This window comes from Protopterus annectens, chromosome 2.part0, assembly GCF_019279795.1.
Source record: "Protopterus annectens isolate FY-2018-M chromosome 2.part0, PAN1.0, whole genome shotgun sequence".
NCBI classification, from domain to species: Eukaryota; Metazoa; Chordata; order Ceratodontiformes; family Protopteridae; genus Protopterus; species Protopterus annectens.
The window spans coordinates 203,162,105-203,174,890 of record NC_056728.1 but is presented as its reverse complement, the minus strand read 5'-3'; the positions used below and the strand labels follow the sequence as shown (position 1 = coordinate 203,174,890).

At 42.1% G+C, this 12,786-nt stretch overlaps 1 protein-coding gene across 1 annotated transcript in view; it reads right to left on the bottom strand.

Moving 5' to 3' along the window:
* FN1 (fibronectin 1) overlaps positions 1 to 12,786 on the bottom strand; it is a gene marked incomplete in the record, with an annotated part of 4,425,379 nt that overhangs the window by 2,859,509 nt on the left and 1,553,084 nt on the right. The window contains 1 exon segment of the mRNA XM_044060668.1: positions 11,632 to 11,757. Coding sequence (XP_043916603.1) covers positions 11,632 to 11,757 — 126 coding nt within the window.

The following is a 12,786-nucleotide window of genomic DNA, read 5'->3' as shown; positions in this document are numbered from 1 at the left end:
AGGCTTTTCTCTCCTGAATCAGGAAGATATGCAATGGCATTAGATGCCAGAGACAAAAGCTCTAAGGAATACTTAGGCTAATGTGCCCGATAGTTAATGGCCCTGCAATCCAAGATGGCTGACATGCAGACCTTTTTACCCAGTCTCTCAGTACTCTGAAGACTGAAGGAGGAAAACATCCTGGAACCTTCTATAACTACAGAAGTAGCTACAGAAATGACTTCTGGGTCTGCAGCAGGGCACCTACAGATAATTTACAATCCTCAGGGACAGTGTATAAGCAATCTGGCTTCTTGGGGGCTGGGGCCTGGGAGTCTGGGGTTTGTTAAGCACTGTGAAAGGCAGCCAAAAATGCCGGATTCACAAGTGGAACTGCAGAGGGGCCAGGGACATATAAAGTACTGTTTTGTACCTACCATAAATGTAGATGTTCGAAGATCCACATTGCTGCAGTCCTAACACTTGGGTAGTCCGCTGTCCCAGTCGGCCCGAATACCAAAGTATAAGGCTGACGTCGGTCAAGGCGCATTAGTCTGACGTCAGGACGTCAGGGTACAAATGCGCATGACCGACGTCATATCCTCAGTCTTTTCTTGCCCCAGATGTCAGAAGACCCTAAAAAGATAAGGCCAAAACCAAAAAACACCAAACACTCCTGTACCAAATATATGTACAATATATACAAATTTACAGAAGTACAACCCCACTCACACAACCACCCCTAAACACAGAGGGGAAGGAGGGAGGGTAAATTGGACTGCAGCAATGTGGATCTTCGAACATCTACATTTATGGTAGGTACAAAACTGTACTATGTTCTTCATCCCACATTGCTGCAGTCCTAACAATTGGGTAGAATCCCAAAGCAGAGGTAAGGGAGGCTGGCAAATCATAAAGAAGCTGGAGCAGTCAACATGCCCTGCAAAATAGCCATGGCAAAACCAGCCCTAGATTTAGAATAGAGGGGCAGGTGGTAATGCTTAGAGAAAGTATGCACTGAACTCCAAGTAGCTGCCTCCAAAATATCCTTAGTTGCCACCCCCCTTAGAAATGCTGTTGAAGTGGCAGTAGCCCTAGTGGAATGAGGCCTAATCCCAGCTGGAACCTCCTTGCCATGATGGGAATAACAAAATGCAATGCAAAACCCAATCCACTTAGAAATAGTTTGTTTTGACACAGGCTTGCCCTGAGAACTCAAAGCAAAAGAAACAAACAACTGCTGAGACTGCCTAAAATCCTTAGTCCTGCTTAAATAATAACGCAACTGCCTGTGTACATCTAAAGTGTGCAAAATCTTTTCCCCTTATTTTGGGGATCTGCATAAAAAGTAGGCAAATGAATAGTTTGGTTTAAAGCCACACTAGAGACCACCTTAGGCATAAAGGAAGGATTAGTACGTAATGATACCCTATCCTTATGGAAAATCAAAAAAGGCTCAACCGCCATAAGGGCCTGCAATTCAGAAACCCTTCTTGCAGAAGTAATGGCCAACAAAAAGCAGTCTTCCATGACAAGTATTTCAATTCAGCAGTAGCCGAGGCTCAAAAGGTTGTAGAGTAAGTTTCTCCAACACAAAATTGAGGTCCCAAGCAGGAGTAGGAGCTCTACGTGGGGTCTTATATTCTTTGCCCTCTAAGAAATTGCTTGAACAAAGGATGAGAAAACAATGGTGGGTCACAATCATAGTGAGCTGAAATCGCTGCAGCATGAATCTTAATGGAAGAGAAAGACAAACCTTTGTCCAATAACTCAGTAAGATATTGAAGAGCCACACTCAAATTAGGCTCAGAAACCTCCAAATCCTTTGCTGCACTCCAAAATAAAAATCTCTTCCATTTTTCTGCATACACTTTCCTTGTACTAGGTCTTCTGGCTTCCATAATCACATTCAAAACTTGTTAAGGAAGCTGAGACCTGCTGTGTTTCAAAACAGAATATGCCAGGCTGTTAGATGAAGAGAGTGAAGCTTGACATTGAGTAGATGACCGTCCCTCTGAGACAATAGGTGTGGAATCAAAGGTAAAGGCCATGGAGGCTTCCTTACCAGACTCCTCAGTAATGGGTACCAGTGTTGCCGAGGCCAATCTGGAGCTATTAAAATCATCCTTGTCTTGTCTTGTCTGACCTTTAGGAGTACCTTTGGGAGGAGAGGCAGAGGTGGAAAGGCATACACATGAAGATTTTTCCAACTGAAAGAAAGAGCATCCACTTTCCAAGCTGTGTGATGAAACCTTTTCGTGCAAAACTTTGGCAGCTGGTGGTTTAGTGGAGAAGCGAACAGATCTATGTCTGGAGTTCCCCATGACACTGTCAAATTCCGAAATACATGAAGATCCAGTTTCCACTCGTGGGGATCCATGATTTGCCTGCTTAACACATCTGCTAAGGAGTTCTGTGCTCCCGGCAGAAACCTTGCCTGAAGATTTAGTTGCAAGCTGAGCGCAGTCTCCCACAAAATCATTGCTTGCCTGCATAGAGGATAAGAATGAGTTCCCCTTGTTTGTTGATGTACCACATGACAGTTGTGTTGTCTGTTAGAATCAACACCTGCCCTGGAAGAAGTAACTCCTTGAAAGCCATTAATGCAAACTGGACTGCTAACATCTCCTTCATGTTGATATGTAGATGCTGTAGTCTGGCAGGCCACTTGTCTTGTATCCACTTTCCATTCAGATGAGCTCCCAAGCTATGTCTGAGGCATCTGTCGTTAGAATTTGACTCGCCTCTGGCCGGGTCACAGAGAGTCCCTTGTTTAGGTGACATTCCTGAGCCCACCACAAAAATTCCTTTTGAATGCAAGGTATTATTTGAATGACAGTGTCCAAATCCTGGCAGTGCTGTGTCCATACATTTTGAGATACCATTGCAGCTTCCTCATATGCAGTTTGGCATTGGGAAGCACCAGAATACAAGATGCCATGAACCCTAAGGCTTGAAGGACTGTCCTTGCAGTCAGCCCGGACTGAAGAGATAGTTGATGGAAGTAAAGAGACAGATTCTTTTGTTTGTCCGGGGTTAAAAGGCCATCTGGGCTGCTGTATTCAGTCTCACACCCAGAAAGCACATGTCTTGAGAGGGTACTAGACTGGACTTTATTTCGCTCACAGAATACCCCAGGCATCTTAGCACTGCTATCACATATTCCAAATGTTAAAAAGGTCTTCCTTTTCTTGAGCCAGAATCAGGCAGTCGTCCAAGTAAGGATAGATTTTTGTATGCCTTTTAGCCTGAAGTAAGCTATCACTGGAGCCAGAACTTTTGTGAATACTCTGGCAGTAGATAAGCCAAAGGGCAATGCAGAGAACTGATAATGAGAATTCCCAGCTCGAAAACGCAGATACTTCCTGCAACTTAGTCTGATAGGCACATGAAGGTAAGCCTCCTTGAGATCTAAAGTTACCATCCAGTGATCTTTTCCCAGCAGAGGTAAAAGCTGTTGTAACGTCAACATTTTGAACTTGGGAATGTCCAGATAAGTGTTGAGGATAGATAAATCCAAAATTGGTCTCCACGTGTTCCCCTTTTTTGGTACTAGGAACAGGCGAGAATAAAATCCTAGGCCCCTTTCTGGCACAGGAACCGGCTGAATGGCCCCTATTTGGAGCAACAGAGAAATTTGCTTGTGAGCCTCTTTTCTTTGTAGAGGCGGAATGTCTGGCATGCCTTTGAAAGGAGGCAAAGTATGGAAATAAAACCTGTAACCGTGGTGAATATCTAATACCCATCTGTCCTGGGTAATTAAACTCCAATTTTCTTTGAAAAGTGCCAGCCTTCCTCCCAAAGGTGCTGCCAGACGAGAAGGCTCTGGCAGCTGAAAAGGCAGGTCATTGGGTCTGTTTACGAAAGGACTGACCCCTGCCCTCACCAGAAGACTGAGCAGGTGAACTTCCTGTTCTAGGCCTAAAAGAACCTTGAGCTCTGCCCCTACCACGTCTAGACCTACCCCTAGACTGGGAATCATAAGAAGGATATGTCCACCCCTTAGTAGGCCAATTTCTACTAAACTTCGGAGGCTGAACCTGCAAAAAATCCTTAACAGTCTGCATAGACTTAGCCTTGTCCTCCATTTTCTTTAAAACTGCTTCCACAGGCGAACCAAACAACACATCAGATTGTAACGGGGCATCCAAAATCCTTGTCTTAACATGCTCAGCCAAATTCTGATCCCTCAGCCAGGCGTGCCTGCGAAGAACAGAACCAGTGGCAGCCACCCTCGAAGAGGCCTGTACAGCATCAAAACCACATTGCAAAGAATGCTTACCCACCTGTTCAGAAACATGAACTAAATCCTGCAACTCTTTACACTCAATACCTTCCGCCAGAGCATCCACCTTAGACTTCAATTGTGAAAGGAGATAATTTTGGTATTTTAACATGTGGAACTGGCAATTCAAAGCCCTCATGGCTAAAGTGGAAGAAGTATACACCTTCTTTCCCCATCTATCCAAAGCCCTTGCCTCTTTATCAGGAGGAACAGGATTTTTAACAACAGAAGCCTTAACACCTTTAGGCCCCTGAGAAACAGTTTCTGGGTCTGCCCTAGGACTCTTAAAAGATACTTATGAGCTTCAGGCACCCTATAATACCTATCCGGTTTAACTGGGGCAGGAGGCAAAGAATCAGGGTTCAGGAAGCCTCTGCAAAACATCTTCCACCACATCCAGAACAGGAGGTATAGCCAAAGGCCTATGCTGGGGTAAAACAAAATTCCCTAAGCCTTTTCCTGGAATCAGAGAAATCTTGACCTTCCCATTTAAAATGCTCCCTCATGGAATGAAGAGTCTCTGAAAAGAAAAATCCTCAGGAGGAGAAGCAAGGAGTAGAATCATCTACATCAGAATCAGAATAAGGAGGATACTCCTGTAAGTCTTCAGTCAAGACTCAGAAGCCTCGAACATTGCTCAAAACTCTCAAGCTCAGGTTCCACCCTAGGCCTCTTATCAGGAGGGGGCATAGAACCTCTAATCATAGTAATCAAATCTTCTGCCATTTTAAGCATATGTTTCTTAGGCAGAGACCCTGAAGAACTAGGAGAAACACCCACAGAAGTTAAACCTGGCCTGCCTCTCAAGAAGCCTTGGGAACAGAAGGGAGGGCCTAACCACCTTAGGAAGGGAGGGAGAACAGCTACCTGAGAAGCCCCCTCCGCCTGGCCTACCTCCTGAGAGGACACATCTTGTAACAGTAAAGTCTCTCCCTGAGACTCCAAAGAAACTTCTGGCAGAACCTCCGGCTCCACCGAGCCCTCTAAAGAACCGACGTCCGGGACAGACGGTTCTTCCAACCTAGGCTTTGCTGCTTTGTCCTTGCACTTTTTAGACGAAGCGGGCGTCGGAGCATCCGACGGCATTTTATAATTACAACGCTTCCCAAAGCTAACCTGGCACAGTCTAATCTTCTCTTTATAGTGCGTTTGTTAAATCTAGCACAAGAGCGACATCCAACAACGTCGTGCTCAGGCCCTAAGCAAGGTATACACAAGGTATGGTAATCCCTATGAGGTATCTGTTTCCCACAAGAAATACAGTTATTCACTTTTTCTGACATCCGGTTAAATACTGAGGCAAGAAAAAAACAAAATATTCCCCAACGGGGTACTTAGCCAACTTTGATTCGGTCTGAAACTCCGACTTCAGAAAATTTCAGAACGCCAACCTGCACTCGCAATATTGCTTCTGCATCGGACCATGCGGCAAAAAAGACTGAGGATATGACGTCGGTCATGCGCATTTGTACCCTGATGTCCTGACGTCAGACTAATGCGCCTTGACCGACGTCAGCCTTATACTTTGGTATTCGGGCCGACTGGGACAGCGGACTACCCAAGTGTTAGGACTGCAGCAATGTGGGATGAAGAACATCTATAACTTATAGAAGTTGATGCATCTTTTCTGGACATCAGAAATTTTGGAAGTATTCCACTCAAAGTGTTCTCCCATTTTCAGGAAAGTTACACCAAAGATTTCTTCCATAAGGGAGTCAGCAATGACCATCCTCTTCAGGGGAGACATTTTCTTGGGGAGGAGGGATGTGTGGAATAATCTGGAGATTCCTCTTCATAAGAGGATTCAGATGAGTCAGTGTCCCCAATCCTTTTTGAGAAGATTGGGGAGAAGTGGTAGGAAGAGGCTGAGATGAAGGTGGCTTAAGTGCCATTGAGGCCTGAAACAAGCTTTGAGAAAAAGGCCTGCCAATCTGTAGGGGCCTCTTTGGTAGGGTACAAATGCTTAGTCTTAGTGATGCTATGCAATGTTGGAGGACCAGATGAATGCCTACATTCAATAGTGTCTGACCATCTCTTTTGCTCGAGTGCGAAATACACCCCCCCACCAGGACCTGCCATACTTTTGAGCATAAGTTCCCCCATGACATCCTGATCGATCAACCTCCACAGTCGTGCTTCATGGCCGAAGGCAAGGTGGCCTCAAAAACTGTGCTTGGCCTGTGAATCCATGCCTAAAGTTGATTAACCTTCAAGGTTGACAAGCACCTCAGGAAAAATATCTGACAGAGGTGCAGTGGAAGCCACAGGCAGAAGTTTCTTGGCCTTGTATTTCACTGGCTTGACATCTGACCTGAGGTACCCTCCCTATGCTTATCTAACAACTTAAGACGTTGGTTCTCTAAATAGATGGAAGCACGCTTTCCTCTCTTGCCAAGTGTCTTTGGAACAAAGGACTGGCAAACACTTCAGGACTATTGGTCATGGTTAGGGTATAGACAAGAGACACTGAGATTGGCTATCCTTATGTGGAATTTGGATTTCACACTGGCACTTGGCCCTTCTTGGATAACAACCAAAACAGTAGTAAGAAAATATTTCCCAACAGAGCATCTGGCAAAAGGCTTAAGTTGCAGATGTTGAAATGATCAGAGTGTCAGAATGACATTCTGACTGACGCCAAAAAAAAAGTTCTGAGGATGGTATGTGCGCACATTGCTTTTATAGCCTACATCCGACAGCAGCCTATGTGCGATATCCCACATTAGTCCAAGACTTTTGTGAATTGGCTGGCATCTGGTCACCAAGGTGCGAGTTCCCTCAGGTTAAGTATACTGCAGCAAGTGAACAGAACATGTAATGCATTCTTATCCAAGCTAGGGAATATTTCCCTAGTCAGTGCATGTTCTTTTGTCTGTCTGATGCAAGGGTATGAACCTGGATGTCTTTATAAGTAACTAACTTTCTTTGTAACAAGTGACATAGGAGCTTTAAGAAACCCCAGTGGTGGTATATTGGAATTAAAAAGGAAGGGAAAAACATTTAAATGAATAAATAATAATGTGGGATGGATTTATAAAGAGGAATGAAACTGAAGTTACTGACTTACAATGCATGAAAAATAAATTGAACAACGACTTACTGGTTTAAGAAAATTACTGCAGACAACTTGGATAAATCCTGCAGTTCCAAGACAAAACCTACAGGGAGCAAATGCAGAACAGTACAATTAAATGGCCCAAGACCATACATCTCAAATGTCCCTGACTTTGCAGAATGCTCTTGACTTTTTCATCTTCCTTTTGACCTGTGCCTCATAACTTCTTGGGTATCAGTGGTGATGACTGTTAAGTCAATAATGTGACAGTTTACACTTGCCTTACTTTTGTTTATAAAATCCACGCTGATGCAAAAAGTCTGAAGTACATCACATCATTATTTAAAAACAAAATGTTTTATTTTTTCATGGCCTTTGAGTTAAGAATATTTGTGTAAAATCTTAACATAACCATAGATGTCCTTTTCTGTGTTGCAGTATTTTCTACATATGGGTTGCATTCCAATCAACGACCCAATGGCCAGCCTGTATACAAAAGCTTAGAACCACTGCCTGTACGTGGGACATCACACAAAGGCACAGATGTCAGCCATAAAAGTGAAATCCGCAAGTACAATCTTCAGAACTTTCACCGGAAAACTGCTAAGGTTTAGTACGTTTGGTCTGCCATTGCTTACTGCTGGTTTCATCTTCCAGCTTCAGATAAGTACCACATAGGGGATTTAAAATATTGTTACTGCATTTTGTTTTGTTAATGTCATCCAGGAAGGGCAAGTGTAGGCGTGGAAGGTAAATTCCACAAAGACAGTCATGAGCTGTTCTTGTTTTGTTTAGGGCCCAGTCATGACCACCAGTCCTGCTCTACTTGTCAGACCTTTGTTCCAAGACATTACAGTCATCTGTTGGCCTTGAATCTATTTAGAAAGCCAAAGACTTAAACGCCTGGCTAGGGATGCTATGGAAGGTTCCACAAGTGCTTCTAAACTGTCTATGAAGAGGAAGGTTAGTAATGCTAAGCCCAAATCCTCTCTAGCTGCACCTACTCCCTCCAAAGTACCTCAATGAAGTTGAAAGGTTTGCAAAACAATGCGCTAACAATTGGTAGGTAGTAAGGATTAAAATGTGAGGACAGGAGGCGGCTATGATGCAGCAAAAATGTGTCCCACTGTAAGTGGATAGTACTGGGCAACAGTACATGAACTTTGTCTCTTACTGTGAGACATCAATCACAGTGGCACACAGCTCAAATTACCTTTGCCATTTTCACAGATATGAATGGGAGATGAATTTAAGGACTACAACTCAGCCATAACAAAAGTATGAAAATTGGCCACTTTAGAAAAATTAACCTGTACTGAAAATACTTTTCTGTGATAACCAGTTTTTCTTTAGTATTCATTGAATAGCAAGAAATGGCAATGATACCTTGACTAAAAAAGCAGGGCATATGTGAAAACACATGGAAAGTCAAAGTAATGACAGGAGTTTAGGGGCTACGATGAAATGTTTTAAAGCCAAATAGTGCATTGTGGGATGCCCTACTGGGAGACTAAAATTTCAAGATCCCAGTCCCATGTGGGCAGACTCTGGAATTACATTTAATAGTAAAATTGGTATTTATCCTGAGCTGGGGTGCCTTCTGTGTGGAGTCTGCATGTCCTCCCTGTGGTCGTGTGGGTTTCCTCCGGGCGCTCCGGTTTCCTCCCACATACCAAAGACATGCTGTAGGTGGACTGGACACTCTAAATTGGCCCTAGATGTGACTGTGTGCCTTCTGTGGATGGTTGGGTGCTGGGCAGGCAACTCAACACCGTAAAACTCCACTGCCAATTATGAGCGGACAGGTGATCCACTGTGGCGACCCCTAACCGGGAAAAAGCCGAAAAGTATAATTGGTATTTAAATGTAGGAAACATCAAGACATGACTAAAAATTTTCAGTCTATGGGTGCAGTTCTCATCCGCAAGTCCAGGAGTTTGTCTATTATACATCCCCCTAGTCATTTTCAGTTTCCGTAATCAGAACCCCTTCCATTTTTACAGAAAATATGACAGTACATTATGAGTATGTTTACGAAGTACATTTTTCTCCTTACATCTGTCACGACCTCTTATGCTTACACTAAAATTTTCTGCAGAAAAGCTAGTGACACAGGTGCACATACATTAACAGAAAGTTATACATATTTTTCATGTGGCATCAGTACACTTTGTTTTTAGCATTCATTCACTCCATTACATAAATTGCTCATTTTCTGCTTTCCCTCAACCAAACTCCTCCTCAACATAATTCTGCATGTGGTGTTTCCACTGACATGCATTTCTAATGCTGCATGCTCCCTCCCTTTCCTAAAGATCCCATCTCTGGGTTCTCAAATCTCCTTTATGAAATTTAATACTTCAGATATACCTCAATATTTTGATTTACATTTTCTAGTAGCTGCCTTTTGGCAGCCAAATGTATTAAGGTCTTACTAGGTATATGCAATATAGATCCGGAGTTTCCACTCAAAAAATCATCTCCTTAGTTATAACAACTTGGTCCCCCAATATTTCTGTAAGAATTCTCTAGGGAATTCAAAATAAATGCTACATCATTAACAATTCGCTCTCCCTTCTCTATCACACTTCTGGCATGTACCATCTACCTGAAGAAAAATTCTCTGAAGTCTGTTTTCAATATACAACACCTACTCATTTCCAAGCAAAAATCTTAAACCTTCGGGATCGGTGCATACTTGGAAGACAGACATCCTTTTGTTACTTTGCAAACTGCCTTTCCAAACTTTTATCATTTCTTTCTAACCTCTGATTAATTCCTGTAATTATGCAATATTGTGCACACTGTTTCTTTTAGCAACAGTTTCTTTTCTAGCATCAACCAAAAACTACCAGAGAGGAGACTTTCACTGAACGCTCAGGTTCATGCATACTAGGCAAGCTGTTCTTGTGGGCCATTTTAAGACTAGCCAGTTTCCCTTTTTGTGCTCAAAATAACATATCCCATTTGGTTATAAGCTTGGCCTTAATCAAGATTGAAATTTATTTTATGTGAGTAGTCTATTCCACAGTACTGGTATCCTCTGTGAAATATACCTGCCCCCAACAAACCATTCTGTTGATGTTGTAGAAAAGGGTTAGAGACCTAGCCTGGGTATTTCTGATGCCATCTGACTTGATGTGCAGTAAAATCCTTTAATAATGGGCTGGATGATGCCTCGTATGCCAAAAACAGGTCACATCTTAGCAATATTGGTATGGGATGTTTGATTCTCTGAACTGCTTAACTGCAAAAAAAAAAAAAAAAAAAAAAAAAAAAAAAAAACTTGAAAGACCAACTGCTAACTTTGTTTTTAAACTTTGGGTGTAACACTCCCCACCCGTGGGCATTTTGGAAGATCTTTGCGGTACGATAACCTAGAAATTAGTATGGGACCAACATACAAATTTGGGTATCATTGTTTTGAGCTCCTCAAAGTACTATAATATTTTAGACTTAAAGTATTCAGTTTTTTTTCTGTGATAATAGTTGGCTTTGTCTTTGCAGTCAAAGAACCATCTTTAAAGCAGTCACTACGGACACCTCCTGTTCACATGGAAGTAGCCACCCTCATCGCACACAAGCTTGCTGCAATGCAACAGAAAAAAAATAACCAAGTAGGTTCAATAATTCATTGTGGATTTGTTTTGCCTGGTATTTAACCCTAGGCCATCTTGTGGACAGTTCAAAGTAATATCTGATAATTTAACAGTATCCTATGCTGCAGTAGTTTATAATACAACTTGGGTAACCCATAAAGCCATGCAACTCGTACATTTTACCTCCCCATAGTAAAAAAACATCAAAATAATTACAAAATGATTTAAAAATAAATTACTTGTGCAAACTCATTTCCAGTCTTAAATAAGATACTTGCACAGGAACTAGCAACAGGAATACCCATATGCATTCATTAAATATATGCTGTAAAACCAGTGACAGCAGTCCACACAATTGTATAAGCAAATCTGAATACTGTCTTTGTACTTGTATCCTGTGAGATTCAACTCCAGAATCTGTGTATACTGCTTCCATGCAAGTTTCGTAGTTTAGAAACTACCCCTACCAAGAGCAAATGAGTGAGGGACTGCATTAAGAAAAAGAGGCTCACCTACTCTAACCACTTAAACTTTTATAGCCATTTTTCATGATGCTCCCCAAAAATGAAACACTAATTTCCTTTATAATTACATCCAGAGTTGGCATTTCCTTAGTAGTGGTTTTATTTATGGATAGAGGTTACCTGAAATAACCGAAGTGATAAATCATTCCTCGACCATTACTCTGCTTTAAAAAAGCAACCAGTCCATACCTGTAGTTTGAGTTGTGGATACTATTAACTTTTCTCCTTGTGGTGAGATTTCATAAACACTGATGACATACTTGCGCCCAGGAAGCAGATCAGGTATATTTACAGATGTAACAGTATTTGGAAGATCTGTTTAAAAAAAAGTAACATTACATACTTCAATTTGCAGTGAATCAACACAACACTGCATGTGTTTGCAGGTTTATAAACACCAAAAAGTGCAGACAATTAAACATACAATCATAAATGCACAACTTTAGTCCAGTCTTACTTTATTCACTTAAGTGTTAGACAGCTATAAAGGACTATGTATGCAGGTATAGATTCTACTGCACATGCAGGCCAGGGCCACAGGGAAATAAAGACCCTACAGCGTATATACTGAAGTATTGAGCATTTCAGTTAGATTTTACACATGACAGAAATTCATTGCAGACTTGTCAGTTTTGAAAATTAGAAACATCTTTGACAACTCAACAATTTTCAGAAATTTCCTATCTAGTATTGAAATTACTGTGTAAAATGCCTTTGTGAGCATAAAGCAACATCAAGTTACACAATACTTGGATAAGTAATCACCATAAATTAGAGTTGTGCAAGAACTCACCATAACAGCAGATGAGCAACTGGAAAAACTGAGCACAAAAGGACTGGGCTCATTCCCATGAGAAGGGCTGCTTACGTAGAAGCAGTTGCTCTCAGCAGCCTTACACAACACCTTCTTCATAGGCAATATAAAGTACTTGCTGGGGAACTCGTTTGCCTTCTTACACTACACAAAGGCTTTCACTAAGCTGTTCCTTTGATGGTCTTTCTCAGTTTTAAGTAGCAACTGCCTGTGGAGGTTTAAAAGGGGCAGAAATATCTTCTTAAAGAGTTCTCAAAGACCACTGCTGACTTATGTCCTTTGCCCCCATCCCTGAACACAGTCACACCCTTCCCAATGAAACCTACAAAATTCTACTGCATGTCTTATAATAGGTGGGCCCTCCCTCTACAGGGACACAGTGGTTAAGCAGCACACTGTTGGAGCTCACCATCCCACACACTGAAGGGTAACAAGGATACCTAAATGATTTAAATTGGAACTAAAGCACCTCTTGTACCTGCTTTAAAGGAAAGTTGCTACTAAATGTGTACTTAACTGCACTCCGCACT